This window comes from Canis lupus, chromosome 20 (genome assembly GCF_048164855.1).
Source record: "Canis lupus baileyi chromosome 20, mCanLup2.hap1, whole genome shotgun sequence".
Taxonomy (NCBI): domain Eukaryota; kingdom Metazoa; phylum Chordata; class Mammalia; order Carnivora; family Canidae; genus Canis; species Canis lupus.
In genome coordinates, this window is record NC_132857.1 from 50,407,237 (window position 1) to 50,430,014 (window position 22,778).

The window sequence follows — 22,778 nt, forward strand, 5'->3', positions numbered from 1 at the left end:
TCAAAATGTTTGAGATATACGCAAGCGCAGTCCTAAGAGGAAAATACATTGCAATACAAGCCTCCCTCAAAAAATTGGAAAAAAACTCAAATACACAAGCTAACCTTGCACCTAAAGGAACTGGAGAAAGGACAGCAAGTAAAACCTAACAAGCAGAAAAAGAGAGATAATAAAGATTCAAACAGAACTCAATGAAATAAAGACCATAAGAACTGTGGAACAGATCAACAAAACCAGGAGTTGGTTCTTTGAAAGAATTAATAGGATAGATAAACCATTAGCCAACCTTACTAAAAAGAAAAAGACTCAAATTAATAAAATCATGAGTAAAAGAGGAGAGATCACAACCAATACCAAGGAAATACAAACGATTTTTAAAATGTATTATGAGCAGCTATATGCCAACAAATTAGGCAATCTAGAAGAAATGGATGCATTTCTGGAAAACCACAAATTACCAACACTGAAATAGGAAGAAATAGAAAACCCAAACAGGCCAATAACCAGGGAGGAAATTGAAGCAGTCATCAAAAACCTCCCAAGACACAAAAGTCCAGGGCTAGATGGCTTCTCAGGGAAATTCTATCAAACTTTTTAAAAAAGATTTTATTTATTTATTCATGAGAGACGAGAGAGAGAGAGAGAGAGAGAGAGAGAGATGCAGAGACACAGACAGAGAGAGAAGCAGTCTCCATGCAGGAAGCCTGATGTGGGACTCGATCTTGGGTCTCCAGGACCATGCCCTGGGCCAAAGGTGGCACTAAACCACTGAGCCACTGGGCTGCCCTCTATCAAACTTTTAAAGAAGAAATAATATCTATTCTACTAAAGCTGTTCTGAAGGATAGAAAGGGATGAAATACTTCCAAACACGTTTTATGAGGCCAGCATCACCTTGATTCCAAAACTAGACAAAGACCCCACTAAAAGAATTATAGACTAATATCCCTGATGTACATAGATGCAAAAGTTCTCAACAAGATGCTAGCCAATAGGATCCAACAGTACATTAAAAAGATTATTCACCATGACCAAGTGGGATTTATCCCTGGGATGCAAGGCTAGTTCAACACTCATAAAACAATCAATGTGATAGAGCATATCAATAAGATAAAAAACAAGAACCATATGATCCTCTCAATAGATCAGATAAATCATTTGACAAAATACAGCACCCGTTCCTGATCAAAACTCTTCAGAGTGTAGGGATAGAGAGAACATTCCGCAGCATCTTAAAAGCAATCTATAAAAAGCCCACAGCAAATATTATTCTCAATGGGGAAACACTGGGAGCCTTTCTCCTAAGATCAGGAACACGACAGGGATGTCCACTCTTACCACTGCTATTCAACATAGTAGTAGAAGTCCTAGCCTCAGCAATCAGACAACAAAAATAAATAAAAGGCCTTCAAATTGGCAAAGAAGAAGTCAAACTCTCCCTCTTTGCAGATGACATGATACTGTACATAGAAAACCCAAAAGACTCCACCCCAAGATTTCTAGAACTCATAAAGCAATTCAGCAGTGTGGCAGGATACAAAATTAATGCCCAGAAATCAGTGGCATTTCTATACACTAACAATGAGACTGAAGAAAGAGAAATTAAGGAGTCAATCCCATTTACAATTGCACCCAAAAGCATAAGATACCTAGAAATAAACCTAACCAAAGAGGTAAATCTTAGGTAAAGATCTATACCATAAAAACTACAGAACACTTCTGAAAGAAATTGAGGAAGACACAAAGAGATGGAAAAATATTCCATGCTCATGGATTGGAAGAATTAATATTGTGAAAATGTCAATGCTACCCAGGGCAATTCACACATTTAATGGAATCCCTATCAAAATACCATGGACTTTATTCAGAGAGTTGGAACAAATAATCTTAAGATTTGTGTGGAATTGGAAGAGACCCCGAATAGCCAGGGGAATATTGAAAAAGAAAACCATAGCTGGGGCATCACAATGCCAGATTTCAGGTTGTACTACAAAGCCGTGGTCATCAAGACAGTGTGGTACTGGCACAAAAACAGACACATAGATCAATGGAACAGAATAGAGAACCCAGAAATGGGCCCTCAACTCTATGGTCAACTAATATTCAACAAAGCAAGAAAGACTATCCACTGGAAAAAGGACAGTCTCTTCAATAAATGGGGCTGGAAAATTGGACAGCCACGTGCAGAAGATTGAAACTAGACCATTTTCTTACACCTTACACAAAGATAAACTCAAAATGGATAAAAGATCTAAATGTGAAACAAGAATCCATCAAAATCCTAGAGGAGAACACAGGCAACACCATTTCTGAACTTGGCCATAGCAATTTCTTGCAAGATATATCTATGAAGGCAAAGGAAATAGAAGCAAAAATGAACTATTGGGACTTAATCAGGATAAAAACCTTCTGCACAGCAAAAGAAACAGTCCACAAAACTAAAAGACAACCTATAGAATGGGAGAAGCTATTTTCAAATGACCTATCAGATAAAGGGCTAGTATCCAAGATCTATAAAGAACTTATCAAAGTCAACACCCAAGAAACAAACAATCCAATCATGAAATGGGCAAAAGACATGAACAGACATTTCACCAAAGAAGACATAGACATGGCCAATAAGCACATGAGAAAATGCTCTGCATCACTTGCCATCAGGGAAATACAAATCAAAACCACAATGAGATACCACCTCACACCAGTGAGAATGGGGAACATTAACAAGACAGGAAACCACAAATGTTGGAGAGGATGTGGAGAAAGGGGAACCCTCTTGCACCATTGGTGGGAATGTGAACTGGTGCAGCCACTCTGGAAAACTGTGTGGAGGTTCCTCAAAGAGTTAAAAATAGATCTGCCCTAAGACCCAGCAATTGCACTGCTGGGGATTTACCCCAAAGATACAGATGCAGGGAAATGGCAGAACTCCTGCACCCCAGTGTTTCTAGCAGCAATGTCCACAATAGCCAAACTGTGGAAGGAGCCTTGGTGTCTGACAGATGAATGGATAAAGAAGATGTGGTCTATGTATACAATGGAATATTACTCAGCCATTAGAAATGACAAATGCCCACCATTTGCTTCAACATGGATGGAACTGGAGGGTATTATGCTGAGTGAAGAAAGTCAGTTGGAGAAGGACAAACATTATATGGTCTCATTCATTTGGGGAATATAAAAAATAGTTAAAGGAATTATAGAGGAACTGAGTGGGAAAAATCAGAAAAGGGGACAAAACATGAGAGACTCCTAACTCTGGGAAACGAACAAGGGGTAGTGGAAGGGGAGGCAGGTGGGGGGATGAGGTGACTGAGTGATGGGCACTGAGGAGGACTAGGTGCTATACTAGGATCACAGGATACTAGGACACTATCCTTGACAGGATGAGCATTAGGTGCTATACTACATATTGGCAAATAAAACTTCAATAAAAAATATGAATAAAAAAGTAAAAAAAAAATTAAATATTTAAATAATTTTTTCCCCAAAATTTCAGTCATTTGTTTGTGGACTTTTTCTCCATATTGCACATTACATAGTACTTACTTAATTGTATTATTTACACTTTATTTTATTTTACTCTTTTTTTTTAAGATTTTATTTGTTCATTTGAGAGTGAAAGAGAGAGAGTATGAGCAATGGGGGGAGAGAGAGAAGTAGATTCCTTGCTGAGCAGGAAGCCTGATGCAGGGCTGGATCCTAAGACCCTGGGATCATGACCTCAGCCAAAGGTAGAGGCTTAATCAAATGAGCCACCTGGGCACCCCTTTACTCTATTTTAATGGAAAATGTATTCATACCACTAATAAAGGGCTTTGTGTGTAAAATTTTCTGCTGAACCTTAAGACTGTGTGTATGATAATTAAGACATTCATCAGCTAAAATAATCTCTTGTGCCCTTGGCAATATATACACAACACATTTTAAAAACATTGCCTTATAGGACAACTTCCTAGTGACTAGAAGAGAATATTTAGAGGCTGGTAGGCCAATACACCCACCACAATCTAGAAGTGGTAGGATAAAGGAAAGCATGGGTTGACCATAGAAGAAATGGTTAAACTGACACAAAGGGAAGTCCAGGTGCTTATTCATCAATGCTGTGGAGACATTACTTGATACTACTTTCTCTAACATTTAAAGCTTGAGGTAACATATGCTAGGAGAATGATTTTTAGCCCAAGACTGGAAATCCAACAAGTTTCACGGAAATGAAACAAGAAAAAAAAAAAAATCCCAGAACTCTTCCACTCTTGTAAATTTTATGTAAGACATTTATATTAAATTTTCAGTGAAGATAATAAACCTTAGTTTAATGACTAATAGTTAACAGAAGTCAGTTCCAAATGCATAGCAGTACAAAATAAATGCCTGGTTCCTTAAAAGGTTTTAATACCCAACATATATGTGAATATATATATATATTCATTTCAATGTGAATTAAGATCAACTATGGTTGTTTTATTTAGGATAATGCTAGGACCTGTAAAATTCTCTACAATACACAATGGCTCCAAGAAATAGAAGTTTATTTCTCACACTGAAGCAGTTAAAAAGGAAATTTTCTACAGGAACTCTCCTTACTTTCTACTTTTCTCTAAGTATAAAATTAGTCCAAAATAAAAGGTTTACTAAATAACACAAAATGAGCTTTCCTGGCCAATATTTGGCTTTTCTCCACATGGTGATTCAGTCTTCTTCCATCTTGCATCGTCAGCCTCTTGCAGGGCCTCCTTCAGTGTTCCCTGGAAGCCAGTGCATGAGGTAGGAGGCAGCAGGGGGTGAGGGGAAACACGCCCTGGTTACTAGCTTTGAATGGGGAGAGCTGCTCATGGGTTCTGCTCAGATCCGGTTGTTCTGAACGAGTCACGTGGCCCCTCCTCACTGCAAGGCAGGTTGAGAAATGCAGTCTAGAGATAGGCCCAGGAGAAAGGACAGAATTTTGATGAGCAGGGAATGGGGTCTGCTACAGTCGTCCCCTCCCTCACCATACATTGGTTTGCACCTATCTTCCAACACTTAGAAATGCATCTATGCGTCTCCCCAGAGAAGATGACCCCAAGTCCCATGCAGTTACTACATCAAACTCCAAGAGCCGAATAGCAATAAATAACTCTTTACCAAGCCAATTTCTTTCTAGGGGGTTCAAGGTTTAGAACCTGAAGAAATGAATTCTCTGTTCTGTTTTCCCCATCACATCCAATAGACGATGGTGGACAAGAGCTTGGTAACTGGAAACAAACACACAAACTCCTCTCATTTGTAAAGGAAATAAATGGTAAATGGCCAACAGTCACTTGACCCAAATGATTATTAAAGTCTGCTGGGCAGGCCTGTGAGACTCCTGCCCCAACAGCAGAGTCAGTTCCTCACTCTCCTGGTTCTCCTTTCTGGCATAACTCCCCATGCCCATTGTTCTCCAAGGTTTCTGGCTCTGCTTTCTGGAGGCTCTTCCTTCCTGGTTATCCCCCACCCCCACCCCCTGGCCACATTGAATGTGAGCTTTGAAGAGAATGGCTCCCTTGGAGTTGTATTGCCTTACAATTCGGTTTTGTGGAGCAAATATGGGGTGCAAGGGTTGTATAGAGTCACAGGTTTTTGAGGCCAGGCCTCTGGTCTCTTTGCTAATGCAATTCTCTCAAAATCCTAAAAGACATTGATTGAATTTCTTCAGTCAGTTACATGTGCCAATAACTAGAGTCAATGGCATCCAAAGTTCTTTTCTAGACAGTTCTCAGGACTGCTTTATTTCCTTACTACCTCAACTCATCCCGGTCTCTCTTTTTCTCTCTCTCATTCCTCCTTTTCCTACTTCCTGTCTCTTTTGCCTTACCCAACCCCCTTCATTTAAAATACTGGAAAAATCCTGTCTAGTAAAATAGTATTATTAATTGGAGCTTCTGTTTAAATTATCAAACAATACAATATTTCATTATAAATTCCTTCTTTTTCTCTTTTTTGTTTTATTACAGAATCAGTCTGTGATGCATCTTTGGCAGAAACAAGAACAGACATTTTAACAATTTTGTTCCAAAAACACTAATCCATTGATTATCGTGTATTTAAATACATCTGTAGAAGCAGATATGAAATATAGAGGTATAAAACAATGATTTTTTTTATGTCTACAGAATCTGGTAAAAAATTCAGATAAGATACAGCAGGAACACCTTGTCTTTACTACACAGTGTTTGAGGCTTCTACTGGGACTTGAAGCATGGGGCTGACTCAATGGTTGGCAGAGGGAACCATCAGAAAATGCCTATACTCCTATGATTGGCAGTTGATATTGTCTGCTAGAACCTCAGCTAGTCTCTCAGCCAGAAACCCTATGAGGTCTCTCCCTGTGATCTTTCTGTGTGAGATGATTTGGACTTCATCTTCACCCAACAGGATGAGTATTTTCCAAATTTGAGGGTTCTCAGAGAATAAGGAGGAAGTGCATGACATTTTTATGCTCTAAAATTTTAAGTCATGTAGTGTCCCTTCTGCTCTATTTTTTGACTGAAGAAGACATAAAGCTCTAACCAGGTTCAAAATGAAAGAACATAGACCCCACCCCTTGATAGGAGGAGCGTCAAAGTTATATGGAATAGGAGATATTGTTGCAGCCAGAAATCTTTGAGTACAAATTGGTCAATGTCTAAACATTTACTTTCTATTTTAGATCTACTTTGACTCCTTAAATGAATCTTAATATGGTTATTTACCTGTGTACTTTTATGAAAATACGCTTTTTAAAACCATTTATAGGGACACCTGGGTGGCTCAGTGGTTGAGTGTCTGCCTTCGGCTCAGGGCATGATCCCAGAGTCCCAGGATCGAGTCCTACATTGGGCTTCTTATATGGAGCCTGCTTCTCCTTCCTCTGCCTATGTCTCTGCCTCTCTCTGTGTGTCTCTCATGAATAAATAAGTAAAATCTTTAAATATATATATAGCTTCTTTTTTTGGAGAAAAAAGTATAAAAAATATCAAATGTCAATATTTTTGCAGATATCCCGACACAGAAGGAATCATTCACAGCATATCTTGAAAGATGTCATTACTCCATTGGAACAGTTGGTAAGTCTATTTCCCTGTAATTCTGTATTATTTATCTACTACTACAGAATAAATTATTCCTAAACTCAACAACTTAAAATAGCATGCATTACTATCTCATGTTTGTGTGGGTCAGGGATCCAGGCATGGCTTAGCTGTGCCAGAGTCCTCTGGTTCACAGTTCTTCAAAAGATTTCAATCAAACTTTAAGTAGGAATTGGAGTCACATCTGAAGGTTTGATTGGGGAAGGATCTGCCTTCCTGTTCATGCACATGATTGTTGGCAGGGTTCAGTTCCTCCAGGAATGTGGTCCAGAGGCTGCTCTCAGTTCCCTGTCACATGGGCCTCACCAGTAGAGCCATGCTAGCAATTCTGCTAGCGAGACAGAAGGTGAAATCTTTTGTAACCTAATCATAGTAGTGATATCCTGTCAACTTTTCCATGTTCTCTTGGTCAGAATCAAGTCATTAAGTCCAGTCTATACTCAAGAAGAAGGGACTACACAAAACTGTGAATTACAGGAAGCAGAGATTTTTTGGGACCTATTGTACTTATGACAATTTTTTTTAAAGAAAAATTTAATCCTAGGGTGCCTGGGCGGCTCAGTTGGTTGAGCATCTAACTCTTGGCTTTAGCTCAGATTGTGATCTCAGGGTCATGAGATCAAGCCCTGTGTTGGGCTCTGCACTCAGTGTGGAGTCTGCTTGAGTTTCTCTCTCTCTCTTCCTCTGCCATTCCCACTCATGCTCTCTCTCTCTCTCTCTCTCTCTAAAATAAATGAATAATTTTTTAAAGGAAAAAATTAATCCCTTACCAGTAGATTCTAAGCCCACTAAAGCATGAATTTTTTGTTTCCATTTTTGTTTATTGTTTTATCCTAATGACTAGAAAAGTGCCTGAAACATTGTAAATAACATGAATGAAATATTAGAGATATCTTAAAAACACATGAGCCCAACTTTCCTGATATGTTCTGACACTTCTTTCTGTTAATGATTCCTTTTTGATAAACATAACACCATTTTTCTTTATGCTTATCCTTCCTGCTAAATTTCACATTGGCCAACATGCTTCCAGTTTCATGGGCTTATAGGACACTGCACTGAGATGACTTGATTTCTAGCTTTTCCCTGCTATTCCATCCCTATTATCTTTGGGCTTTCTCATCCTCAACACCAAAAATATTTCTTTTTCTAGTTCAGTTCTCTCTTTCATTGTTCATGTTCTAGATCCCTCATCTCTACTCTAGCCATTGCTCCACTACTTTCTTTGTTTTAGAATAAAAATTCCTTACAAGGATTGACTACCTTTTTTGTTGTCAATTTCTCCCCTCCTTTATCTCTTGAACCAACTCCATTTAGGCTTTTATCTCAACTGCTAATCTCCTATCAAGGTCATCAATTGCTTCCATATTGCTAAACCCATAGATAAAGTCTCAGTTTTCTCATTAGATCTGAGCAGTTTTTTTTTTTTAAGATTTTATTCACTTATTCATGAGAGAGATACAGAGAAAGGCAGAGACATGAGACACAGAGAAAGGCAGAGACATAGGCAGAAGAAGAAGCAAGCCCTTTGCAGGGAGCCCTATGTGGGACTTGATCTTAGGACCCCAGGGTCATGATCTGAGCTAAAGGCAGATGTTCAACCACTGAGCCACCGGGGCCACCAGGGTGCCCAGACCTGAGAAATTAACCCAGTTGATAACTCTCTCTTTTTTTAAAATAATTTTTTAAAAGATTTTATTTATTCATTCATGAGAGACAGAGAGAGAAAGAGAGAGAGAATGAGAGAGAGAGAGGCAGAGACACAGGCATAGGGAGAAGCAGGCTCCATGCAGGGAGCCTGACATAGGACTCGATCCCAGGTCTCCAGGATCAGGCCCTGGGCCAAAGGCAGGCACTAAACCACTGAGCCACCTGGGCTGCCCTGATAACTCTCTTTGAAACACTTTCCTCATATGACTGCCATGAGTAAATCGCTTTCTTATGGAGCTTCAGTGAATTAAATAGCCACCCATGTTCCATTAAATAGAATTCCATTTTGCCCAGGCCTTCAAATGCTTGTGATGGCACCCGCACCCCTCCCCTGGACTCCATTGTGCCCCTCCCAGTGATATTGTGTAGCAGTTCCATACCAATCTTCAGGAAACAGTACTTTTATTACTTCATTTTCCTTGTGAAAGCATTCAACAGCCTCTAATTCTCTATGACATCAAATTTATAGATTTCTCTCATGGTCTCTGATTTATCTTATCTACTCCCAAATATACACCCTCAAACCAGGGATGGTAACATCATTAAGACACATCTTTTACCCTGAGGGAACTTGGGTTTTCTGTGACAACTGTTATCCTCACAGCACTCTTTTGTGTTGTTCACCCTCAGTTCATGGGTAATAGGCTTGTTCCATGGCTACGCTGTAATGCTTTGAAGTTAGGGGTTAGGACTTATATTTTCTTTATTATTTCATACTTCGTCTTACATTGCTTTTGGCACGAGGGCTTGTTCAGAAAAGACATGTTTGTCAACTGATTTATTTATTTATTTATTTATTTTTAATTTTTTTATTTATTTATGATAGTTACAGAGAGAGAGAGAGAGGCAGAGACACAGGCAGAGGGAGAAGCAGGCTCCATGCACCAGGAGCCTGATGTGGGATTCGATCCCGGGTCTCCAGGATCGCGCCCTGGGCCAAAGGCAGGCGCCAAACCGCTGCGCCACCCAGGGATCCCTGTCAACTGATTTAATAATAAGATATTAATGGTGTATTAAAAGTATATTGTTGATTTAGATGTTAATAAATATATGCCTGCTATTTATAGAAGTTCTTTGTGAGAGAGATTCTCTAAAACCTGCCGAGGAGGAGGCATGGATGGCCAGGGGGAGAGAGAGAATCCCAAGCAGGCTCCACACCCAACACAGAGCCCAACATGGGGCTCAATCTCACGAACCTGAGATCATGACCTGAGCTGAAATCAAGAGTTGGTTGCTTAACCGACTGAGCCACCCAAGCACCCCTGATTAACTTTTAACTATCCATTACCATTCATACCAAGACTTGAATTATTTTCTAAAACCTATAAAGTTTTCTTTATGTTTGACTAATCTAACCTTATATTATATTTACCTAGACACACATACTTTTCCTCACAAATATGGTTATGTTCCTCACTTTCATCTCTACTACTCTCCTCCCTTCCACTATTGCTTCAACCAGAGGTTCTCGCAATAGTCTCCCTTAGCAGTACCAACCAGGATGACCTATTAAACATGCAATAATATACATTGAAGCATTTTAGAAAATAATAAAATTCTTTAAGTCATTATTTTTACCATATGGATTTTTGAGCTTATTTATGTCCAACATTTTTTGCTGTATAAATCCCATTTCCTTGATTTCAGAACTCCCCTGAACATTTTCTAGAAACCATGAGAAACCTTGGCTTTAAGCATAACTGGCAAAAGTGCATCATTAGATCTATCCCCTTGGAGAAAAATGATTCACTTTTTAAAAGTGGAATCTGCCATGGTGGGTATGCCAATAGATGCTATCACTCTCCAGTAGCCAGGCTTCACTTCTCAATGGCCCCTTTAATGAAGTAGATAATGATCAACATGGTTAAACAGAAGCATAATGCATTTGTTCTGAATACTGGCAAAAATACATTTCTTGCTGGAGTCTAAAATCTCATGGCGGAAACCACCCAGTTCACTGACAGGTGACGTCATTCATGCCACATGGTATACAAATCCATTTGCTATCAGTGCAAGAGACCTAAATTATTTTCTGGGAATCTGTATGGTTGCTTAGCAAATGCTATAATGCAGCAACGATTTTCACCACAAAATGTCAAATATACTAATATGTGTTTGTTTCCCGATCTTGTGTATTTCATGTTGTATCTGTTCATGATACCTAATTATTTTCAGGGCACTTTCCTTTTTTCCCTCAAAGAAATGCTTGACAAAAATAACCATGTTTATAACATGCTAAATTTTTATCATCTTTATTTTTTTTCAAAAGAGTATGAGACAGTCTATGGATAACCCTGCAGGAGTCAAAAGCCTGTGGCAGGTTTTAGAGAATCATCTGCTGCCTCCTGAGCTGGGAGGATTTGTAGGACGGAGCTCAGGAAGTTGCCATGGCTTGGGGGCAAAGCAGGCTTTTGCAGATAAACCTTAAGTCTCAGATTCTACCTTTTGGAGCCAGATATCATTTTGTGGATTAATTAATACTTGTGAGGGTTTTGAGGATGAAAGACATTGTAAGCATACAGTGTTTTCTTATTTTAAAACAAAGGACAGCCACTTTGGGGGAATAATTCTATTGATCAGGCTATGCTTTCCTTAAATCGCAAAAAAAAAAAAGAAAAAAAGAAAAAAATTTCCCAAAAGCTCTTCAGGCTTTTAAAATTTTACTTTAGTAAGATAAAATAACATTCCCCTGGATCTTCAAGTTGGTAGTGTGTTAATAACAAGTTATATAATTGAATGACTTCAATAGAAACCGTCTCCTGGGTTGTTGTTGTTTCCTGTGCCCTTCCTTTATTAACGTCCTGTATTTGTTGGGGCCATCCCTGTGCTAGGTGCTATGCTAAATTTAGAGTATGCAGTGATATGCTAAATAGTCATGTCCTTTTCTCCAGGAACTTTCAATCTAGGAATGAAGAGAAGCTTAATCAAGTAAAGGAAGGCATCATTCTTTAAATGCAAATCACAAAACGTGCTATGGCAGCAGAAAAATAAATTTCTATGAAACAGGGGCTAGCCTACCCTGGATTAAGTAGTCATAAAAGCATTCTTTGAAAGGAGCATTTAAATTGAGATTGCAGGATACATAGGGTTTGTCAAGAAAGAACTTGAAGAGGAGACTGTGAACACGAGGAACAGCAAGTGAACGGCAAGTGCAAAGGTCTAGAGATCAGAACAAAGTTAGTCCATCTTAAAAAACTACACGACTGTCATACTGGCTCGAATGTAGTGAACAAGGGAAGTGGGTTGGGGGTGCAGAGAGAGGGAGGCAGTACTCAGATGATGAAGGGCCTTGAGGTGATGGTAAGGAGATTAGAAGCCATTAAAAGACAGAAATAGGTTACAATAACATCTCCCATCCACATTTGAATTTCATTTAACTCTAGAGTAGAGAAAAAGAACACACACACCACCACCAACAAAGGCTATTAACATTGAGCAATGCTTTCTTCCTTACTGCCCAGACCAAAATTAGGTTATAACAAAACAATTGAATTACGCTAATAAATTGCCCAGACAGGAACCGGGAAGGCCATTCCTTTCTGAATTCCAATGACAGGCAAAGAAAGAGCAACGTATTTAAATCAAGGACACAAAGAAATATAATTTAGGGAAGGAGAAAGAAATGGAGGATGAGGAAGGAGAGGAGGGATACAGGAAAAAACCCCAGAATACTGAAGAAAACTCTTGAGACACAAAGATGTACCCTCATCATCAGCCAGTTTGCCAAACAGAACCCGGCCTTGTTTGGTGGAGGCCAAATGAAACACACTGGTTACAAGATGAAAGGCTCAGGAAAAAAGCCACGGGAGTTCTTAAACATCCAATAGCAGCTTTTGCAAGATGACATTTTGATGAGTTAGGGGTAAATAAATCAGAGACATGTGGGTAAAATTTCCCTTGAAATACACAGGGGTTTAAAATGATGGGGAAAAGCATTTGGCAAAGCATAATATGTGCTTTGCCAAACCCAGCATTTGAAAAACGGTTCAAGACATTCAGCAGAACCCCCAAGCCCTACGTGTTCTCTCTTCCTCCGAGAAAGTAAGAGGGACAGGATGTGCACAAAAGCGTTGCACAGCATATACACTAATAGGTGTAAATAAGTTGCAATGGGCAAACCATGCCTAACTCTGAGACCTGAAATCAAGACCAGCCTCTCTGAGAAGGCTTGGTTGCTCTTTCCAGACACCGCTCGTGTATGACAGGGAATCATTTTTCTTCGCTTTTCTTCTGCTCTCCTCTTCATGTAATCACTGGATCCAACTTGAATTTTGGTTTACCACTCTTTATAAGTATATACACAGTAAATTATGTATTTATGTTAGGCCAAAACACCATATTTCATTCTTGAGCTATATGTAAAGTAGTTCTAAAATTAAGCATTTAACTTTAAAAAAAAAAATTAGAGCTTTATGTGATATACAGATAAGCTGGATTTTTAAGGTGATTTCCCCCCCTCTGCTTTTGTTTCCGTGGCTAATGGTTTGTGTCCACAGCAAGTCCATAAACACGGTCAGCCTATCTGATATTGCAATAAAGCTAGAGTCAATATAGAAATAACTGGAGACTGAGAAGAAAAATGCAGGCAGTGAGTCCCACAGAAGGGAGTGGTGCACCCTGAAAACAATGTCACCAGAAGGAAAGCCAGTAGAGATAGGTAGGATGGATATATATAGCATGGTGATTATGGTTAATAATATTGAAGTGTATACTGGAAATTTGCTAAAAGAGTAGTTCACAGGTGCTCTCACCATAAGAAATACCTGAAAAGGTAACTACGTGAGGAGATGGATATGTCGATTAACTTGACTATAGGAATTATCATTTCACTGTGTATATTAAAACATCCTGTCATACACTTTATTTTTTGTAAGATTTTTTAAATTTATTTTTGCAAAAGACAGAGGGAGTGAGAGAGAGAATGAGTGAGGGGAGGGGCAGAGGGAGAAGCAGACTCCCCTGAGCTGGGAGCTTGATGCGAAACTTGATCCCAGGACCCCAAGATCATGACCTGAGCCAAAGGCAGGCGCTTAACCGACTGAGCCAGCCAGGCGCCCATCTCGTACACTTTACATAAATACAATAAAAAAAAATGAAAAATTAAGTAAAAAAATAAAACCAATAGAAAGAAGAAATACCTATTTCTGCAGATAGTGGAAAGTGAAGAAAAGATTAAGAAAAAAAAAAAAAAGAGAAACAGCATTTGGGGGTAAAATGATACAACCAGATGTGTACTTGTTAGTAGAAGTCATCCAAACAAACAAGATTGTCCACAAAGCACTGAGATCTATAAAAAGTTCAGAAAGAACGTGGCAGGTACTTTACTATTAGATTGGAAAGTAAGTAAAAACTAAATCTGTTTGAGAATTCTAGTGGCACAGGGTTGTGGTTATAAAGAGATGATGCAGAGCTTTCTCAGAGGGAGGTCAGTCAGTCATACAGAAAGTTTCACAGGGCAGCACTACTTTAAAAGGCACACTTCAGTTCAGGAATGGGGCCTGCCTCAGCTTTGTGAAGCTAGAAAGGTTTCATTTCTCAATGATCGGGATCCCTGGGAACTATCTCCTAGTAGCCAAATTTGTAAGAAGCTGATATAGAAACAAGAGCTCTGACGTATAAATGTATAATGGGAGATGTACTGATACTGACTACTTACGTCACCCATGTTATATATATCAGAGGACCTCAGAAGCTGAATTAGGAGTCAGAGGGTTGCCAATAAACACAAAGAACAAAGAGTCAAAGAGCAATAATCTCAATACATCGACAGAGAAAATACTGTAAAGCATAAAGGCTGTGTGATTCTGGTGTTAAAAGTCAATCCCTTCTCAAAAAAAAAAAAAAAAAGGTCAATCCCTTCTCATCAAAATTTGGGGGAAGTCTTAGGTTCAGTTCATTTCTATTCATAAAGATGCATTTGAGCAGAATTCTTGTGGTGGCCTGGTGTAGATGAGAGCTTGTTCTTTTCGATCGGACTTCTTTTATCTGAGAACAACATGAAGCCTTCACATAATAAATTGTGGTGTCTGTACTTACGGTTACAGGCTGGTCTTTCTTCCACGATTGTTACCATTAATCAAAGGTTGTCTTCTGCACTCCTGCCTTGTCTATAGCCTCCAACTTAGGTTGATAAACAGGTGCTATCTGGGTATCCCAGTGCCATTCATTCTTCTCATCTATATCTCAGCACAGTTGTGTCTGCTGAGTACTTCTTCAATGCTAGCAGACTGGCTGGCATCCAATCTGGACAAATTGCTGATCTTCCCTGCCACTTAACATTAAATAGGGCTTCTAAGGGACATTGGACAAATAGCTCAAGAAACCAGATTCAGCATCTAAGAATTGGTTGACAGTTTTTTTAAATATACAAGTCCAGGGAGTGTCTGTACTTTAAAAAACTTCCAGTTGGCTCAGAACTTGGCCTATAGTATCCTAAATTTAGACATAAAGCTATACATAATTTTGTAAATTACTAGAGATAAGACCATCTGAGCCTTAAATGACCAATATATTCAACTCTAATTTAAAGATTATTGTCTCTTCAAACCATGGGATCAACATAAAGTAGGAATAAATAGTTAGAATAATTAATCTGGAACCGTATATATAAATCCATAAACAAAATACACAGCAATCTTCTACTTGTTCTAATACTTCTTTCAGCTCCCATGAACCTTCCAGGATAACTGATTTCTAGTGCTTGAAACATGGTGAGTTATTTTGAAGTATCATGAAAAGAAATAATAAAGTAATTAAATCTACCTCATGGAACTCTTGCTTGCCGGCAGAGGACTTAAAATAGTGCAATACTTTCAGTGTAGGAAAACTGGTTAGAATTTTCTATTCCAGGACAGCAGCTGGCCTGAGTCGCTGAGACGAGTAGAAGGGAGTATGGTAGCCAGTCCTCAAAAGAAAGGAACACGAGTATTTTGAATGTGAGCTCACAAGCATATAGCTTCGATAAGATTAAGCGTGTCCTATTAATCTTTGCAGTCCCATTGTGAGCAGAGCAGCTGGTATTTAAGGGGAAGAGGATGTTACTAACTGAAAATATGTTGAAAGAATGAATGGGTGTACATGATGTATGGAAGAGGTAATTGAAGGAAAAATGTACACCTAATCCCAGAAATGGGATCATGTGCATGATCATGTGCATGATCATGTGTATGTAACTACATGTCACTAAGTGTAGATACATAAACATGTATGGTAGTAGTAAGTGTGGTAAGAATATATAGTAGGAGGATTATTAGCTGTCTCTAATGACCTAAAAGGCAGCTTGGACTTTGGAAGATGATATAGGAGAAGAAAATTAACTTGCTATTCACCTCTTCCTCTTTCCTTTTTCTGGGGCCTCTCTGGGTTTATGCATGGAAATTCTACTGCATTGACCCAAGACCATGAGAACTGGTTTGGCCTGGTTAATGACAATAATGTCACACTAATAGAACCTTAGCATGAGAAATTCAGCCCCTGGCCTCAACCTCAGTATCCTGAAAAGATCCAGGAGTGTCTGGAAAATCATCTCTTACATATGCAAGGAGAGAGAATTTTAAAGTATGCATCTCAAGCTGCTTGTGTTGGTTTCTCTCTGAAAGAATATTAGTTTTTTTTCCTTTTGAATTTCTTTTCCCTTTTTAAAGAAATGTCCATCAATAATACATTCCAGGCACTAAACATTCACCCAGTGGTCTTTTAGTGAGTTTTTTTGGAGAAAAAAAACAATATTCTTAGTTGAGAATGCATGCATTGATTTTTATGAGGGGTTGAAAAGTTTTGTAGCTTTTTGGTAGATAAACTCAGACTTTTGGTAACTATTTTATTATCGTCAGAAGAAAGCTTTAATAAAACAATAAATTTTGTCTATGGTTACACAATAAAATTTCTCAATATACATTACTAAAGAAAGGGAACATCTCTGTGATGCTAATTGCTACTGAAAACACTTTTCTTCCAAACATTTGTAGAAACCAGTGATGCCCAGAGTTCAACACTGAACTTATTACATGGGTTTCAGGGGGTAGACAAACAAAATTTTCTGGTGCTGAGAAAAAAAGGACAGTATATATAGAAAAAAGGTGAGAAAAACAAATAAACAGATGCATCCAAGTATAAAAATACACCATTGAACATCATGATTCTAAAAATTATCCAAGTGACCTTTGTAAACTCGTTTATACTGTAGAACATGCTGAAGTAGAAGAAATTTTCTGGATAGATATGTGAAAAACTGCTATGAATCATTATTAGTATCTTCATCACTATTTATTAAAAATGTATTCATCAAATTGACTTTAAAGGCAAATACTGTGCTATGTATTAGGAATATAATAATGAACAAACCAGAAAAAATCTCACCTACCTCATAGTGAGCCTTGTAAATAGCCAATTCATTAACTGGTGAAATTTTAGTGGTTTGGGACAACTCATTTATCCCCAAATATCTCTGCCTCTCACCTGTCATAAGCAGATGGACTTTTTTTTTTTTTTTTTTTTTTTTGGCTTTTTCAGTTTTCTGTAAAGATTTTTAAAGGCCACCTGGGTGGCTCAGTAGTTGAGCATCTGCCTTTGGCTCAGGTCATGATCCCAGGGTCCTGGAATGGAGTCTCACATCAGGCTTCCCACAAGGAGCCTGCTTCTCTCTCTGCCTATGTCTCTGCCTCTGCCTTAAAAAAAAAAAAAAAAAAAAAAAAATTTAGAAAAATTAAGATAGTCACTCATTCATCATTCACTAATTTGTTTAAACAATATTTATAATTGTGATTATTGGTGTCAGCAAGTACTGTAGGTGCTGGGAACCCGGATGTGAAATGTAGAACCAGCACAGGTGCAGGTACAACCACATACAGTAGTCCCTCTTATCAGCAGTTTCGCTTTCCATGTTTTCAGTTACCCAGGGTCCATCGCAGTCTGGGAGTAGATGATCCTCCTTCCAACATATCTTTAGAAGGTCAATAGTAGCCTAATGGTATGTCACAAGGCCTACATCATTCACTTCATTCATCTCCTCAAGTAGGCATTTTATCATCTCACATCATCACAGAAGAAGGGTGAGTGAAGTACAGTAGGATATTTTGAGAGAGAGAAACCACATTCATTCAATTTTTACCACAGTATATTATTGTAATAATTATTTCATTTTATTATTAGCTATTGTTGCTAATCTCTTAGTGTGTCTAATTTATAAAATAAATGTTATCTCAGGAACCTATGTATAGGAAAGGACATAGTATATGTACAGTTCGGTACCATCCATGGTTTCCGTCATCCACTGGGGGTCTTGTGGTCTTGGTATTCTCTGCAGATAAGGGACACTATTGTAAATGGATAATGTGACCCAATAAGTGCCATGATAGTGATAATGACAGAATGAAAATGGGCATTTGTGATAGGGGCACCTAAAAGACATTGCAGAGGAATCTCGGAAGGACCTTCTAACAATAGACAAATTGCATCAAATCTACTTTAGGAGTTTATGGGTTGCAGACATGGTGGGGTGAAGTATTACAGTCAGGGAGGAAAGCATATAGGACGGAATTGAGGGAATGTGGTCCTTTGATATTAGGCAGGTGACTTGTAAAAGCTTTTAGCATTTGGGCAGGAGAGAAGGTTGAGGGCAATTCATCTAGAGTGAAAAGATAGAACACAGGGTAAGGACTTTAGATAAAGGTGTGTGGGAAAGACAGGGGAAAGTGGCAATAGGGTCCTTGGAAATTAAAACGCCTATTAAAGACTTTGCTGGGAGTCAACACATCACCATTTGCATTGTACATTTATTTATCCTAGAACTCCTCTGCGAAGTTATCACAAATTGTTGAATCTCCTTTAAGAAACTTGCAGTTGCATGAGGAACAAAAGCCAATAAATGATAATTTATAGCGTATAAATATATAAAGAAATTATAAGTAAATAAATAAGCTAGAATATTTCCCTCTGCTATCACTATGACCAGCGTTATTTTTAATATAATTACAGTTTTCCAATAAAGCACTACATTTTACATTGTTGCACGTAATAGGAAAGGAAGCAAACCCACATTATGGAAGAAGATAACAAAATAACACCTACTATAGTGTTTCTTGGTGACTGAACGAAATGCATGAACTATCACTGTTTTAAATGCCTTTCATGGTTCAACTGTCTCAGTTACTTGGTCCCACTGAATTCTTTCTACTTCCTGGCCTCAGCAGATACACGAGGTGGTGAAAAGATTAGGAGCAAAAAGGAAGAATTTTTCTAAGGTTGATCAACCTTAAAATTAAGAAAAGCGTTAAATTTATTTTTGTTTTGCCATTTTAATCAGTTTTATAAGCAAAGTGACTTCAGTGCTCAGAAAGAAAAGTGAGTAAAGGTGTATCACCGTCTAACAAATCATCCACATTACTCTTTGTAATCTTTCTTTTGGATATTTAACGGCTTGTAATGACAATGATCTTGCAGGCACTTCCCATAAGCTATATATGCATTATTAATGAAGTTCTATGACTGGAAACTTCCATCACTGCAGTGACTATTGGAAAGCATAGGTTCATTCAAAATAATAATGCATAGGGTTTGTCACAGTTTTAACATATGTATTCTTCTTGCAGATGGTTGAAAAAGAAGGTTATCTTCAGAAAGCTAAAATTGCAGATGGTGGAAAGAAACTAAGGTAATAAAAGTTCCTTAATTCCCTTGTCCATAACTACGATAGTTCTCCATCTCCTCAACTTATGTCACTGCTGTTGTTTGGAAAAGAAGGCCCTATGATACAAGACCACAAAATTTCCCTCTGCTATTACTGTGATCAACGTTATTTTTAATATAATCATAGTTTTCCGGTAAAGCACGACATTCTATATTGTTGCATATCATATTAAATGAGGTGCTTCTTGTCCTCCCAGAACTTGAAATCTTTAAAAAAATGCAAATAAGTAAGATAATGGGTCTTGATTTTTGAAATTAGCAGATCAAGGGATGCGTGCTCTCATTTTGCAGTCTGTAAAAATCTCCCTACAGTACATTGGCAGCATGATTTTTGAAGATTGGGGAGTTTGAAATACACTTGCTGCTCAGATAAAAATCATTTGAGAAAAATAAAAGGCAAATAAAATCATCTGTTAGATAAGAAGTTGAACTTGCTGCGTTTGGAGATGAAATGAACGCAGAGTTGGTAAGAGAAATTAGAAAAAAGAAAGTAAGAATTCCTCATGTAACAGCAACAGGAAAAACCTCGAAGGAAAAAATGAGGTTGATAGGTAAGAAAAATACTAGACATTCTCTATGGATGAGATACTTAGAAATAATCATTTCCATTTTAGGATGTTTCCTATTTCTCATATACGTACTATTATTTACTTAGCTTTGTGCTAGGTGATATGCAAGCTACAAAGATGTGTAGAAAGTGCTCAGATTGGGAGACAAGGCATTTACTTATGACTGTGTTATTAACAGTTAAAACCATAAAGGATGAACGTACTAATTAGCTACACAATGGGACACTTGTTAATTGTTTAATGCAATTCATTACTGGAATGGCACTCTGGCCAACAATAGGCCATAAAGTATGCTTTTGTTTGCTGCCTGTAATGGAATATGTATATATTTGTTTAAAAGTAGTAAAACTGAAGAAAACAATTATCCATAATTCTGCTGCTTAAGAGAGCTATTTCAACTTTAAAGAGTAAGTTCTGTGTTTGACTGATATTGTGTTTTATTGTGAAATAGTAAGCAGGGCCTTGAACCCCCTTCTACACTGTTTTTGTGTAGTGACCCTGCAGCCACACTCCCTTGAAGGGTCCAGGAGAAACATGAACAGGACAGAAGGTTAAATGCAAGGCTGCTGTAAGAGACTGGACTGGTCCCTACCCCACTGGACAATCTGGCTCAGGGAGTTGGACTCTGAAAGGGTGACAGGAGGATTTTTTGACTTTGGCTAACCCAGCCTAGTGTCCTCCTTTTCCTTGGACCTCATCACCAATTACACCCCTCAAGGAATTAGCACCAAGGGTGGAGCAAGGACTCTTCCCAGGATGAATAAGTCAAGACTCTCTCTTACCTTACCAGTCATGTGCACACAAAGTCTAAAGAGGGACAGAAAAGGACCCAAGGACTTGTCTAAGTTATCACTTCTACTTTCACTGGGTCTTGGGACAGGAGAGGAGGTGAGAGCTTCTATCTTCCCCTCAAGCCTCATGCATGGAAGAGGAGGAGATACTGAAAGGAATTTCAGAAAATAAAGATGATTCTCCACCAAAATGGTTTTGCTCATAAATCATCCTTATAATTTTTTTTTTTCCTGGAAGGTGGTGTCAAGAAAAAGCTGAGGAGCAGAACAAGGCCCTTCCCCCAACTAACTCACACAAAGTATATTTTTAGGCAGTTTCAATCTGTGTGTACACCATTTTGTATTTGTTTCATTTGTCGTTACTTTAATCAGTTTGCAAATCATTTTTGAGCTCTAGTTTAAATTCATATAAACATTAGTTTGCACCCTGTTTTATTGTAATTTCAATCAGTTTGCATACAATTATCCATTCTTTCACATTTTTTCACTTAAAGTTATATACATTTTAGTTTCCTTTTTTTTTTAATATCAGGTGCACAGAATTGAGTTGATTTTACTGTTCAATGTGTGGCCTTGCATTATCATCAGTCTGGGCAAAACTCCTACCTGGTTTTATTTTATTCTCAGTTTCTAATACTCAGTTCAATCCCCTGTAGAATGTATGTTCATCAAATCCACTCTCCATGTATTCATGTGGTTATGTGAGTGAGCATTCTAGTAAATAGTATGTAGTTGTGTGTAAGTGAACGTGTCCTAAATTGCTTCAGTCCTTCTGTGTTATAAACTTTATTCTGTTTCTTATTACTTTTATTCAGTGTTAGTGTTTGGACATGCATCTGTGTCTATATATTTAAACTAGGTTTGTTTCTTCCAACTGCTGCCCATTTTGCCATTGTGTACATACTTCATCTGTCCGCACTGGACCCCTAATTGTCCCTAACTTCTTCCATCTCCTAAACAACGTTGTAATAAGCCATACATATATGTCTCCCTATGCACCTGTTAGGTATTCCCTCTGGGGCATATACTCAGGAATGAAGGATTCCTTGGTGGTAAGATTCACACATTTATAAATCCATTGAATCCTGCTGCCAGACTTCCTCTGAATGAGTGCACCACTTCATACTCCCGCAAAGCGGAAGGGAGCATGTCCCTCCATCATCTCATCACACAGCATTATATAATTCTCAATTTTGCAAGTTGATGGCGAGAAAATGTCACTACAGTATTGCATGTTGCATTTATTTTTATTCCTCTCATTGATGTTTCGGTTGAGCATCACTTCATCCATGTAGAGTTAGTTAGGTTCTGCATTCTGAGAATTGCCTAGATACCAACTTTGACTATTTTCTATTGATCTTCTCACTTTATTTTTGAGAGAACTCTTAATATAATTGAGATAATTGAGGTAATACCTTGTCAGCTTTAGACTTTGTAAATATCTCCTCCAGGTCTCTCACTATTTACCTTGATGATGAAAGTCCTCAATACCTAAAATCTTTAACTTTGATCCATATTGTCTCATAATTGTACTCTTCATTGTTTTGGGTTTTTAAAAATAAACACTTTACAATTTGAACATTGTACATTAATCACCATGTTTGATAACATATAATATCCCACCAGGTTGATGGCACTGTAATATATCAAATCATTCCTACACTCCTCTCTTGTTTGAATTTTAAGCTGATTCCAGTCTTATACTAAAACAGTTGTAATTACAGCAAAAGTCCTATGCTTGTTAATGTGTCTTTTATTTTTGAAGATAAATGCTAAGCCTGGAATACTTGATTAAATCACATAACCATTTTTTTTAATGTTATGTATTACCATATTGCTTGTCCAAGGAGGAGGCATGTTTTGGTAGCTAGCAACAAAATGGTCAGTTTAATAATAACCTTTTCATCCCATTCAAAATTTAGTAACTGTTAAATA

The 22,778-nt window shown here is 38.0% G+C and overlaps 1 protein-coding gene across 3 annotated transcripts in view; it reads left to right on the forward strand.

The window, feature by feature from the left end:
• ARHGAP15 (Rho GTPase activating protein 15) overlaps positions 1–22,778 on the forward strand; it is a 608,584-nt gene that overhangs the window by 76,711 nt on the left and 509,095 nt on the right. For all 3 annotated transcript variants that reach the window (XM_072789067.1, XM_072789068.1, XM_072789069.1), the window contains 2 exons: positions 6,995–7,063; positions 19,387–19,448. In XM_072789067.1, the coding sequence (XP_072645168.1) occupies positions 6,995–7,063; positions 19,387–19,448 (131 nt within the window). The remainder of the gene's footprint in view (positions 1–6,994; positions 7,064–19,386; positions 19,449–22,778) is intronic.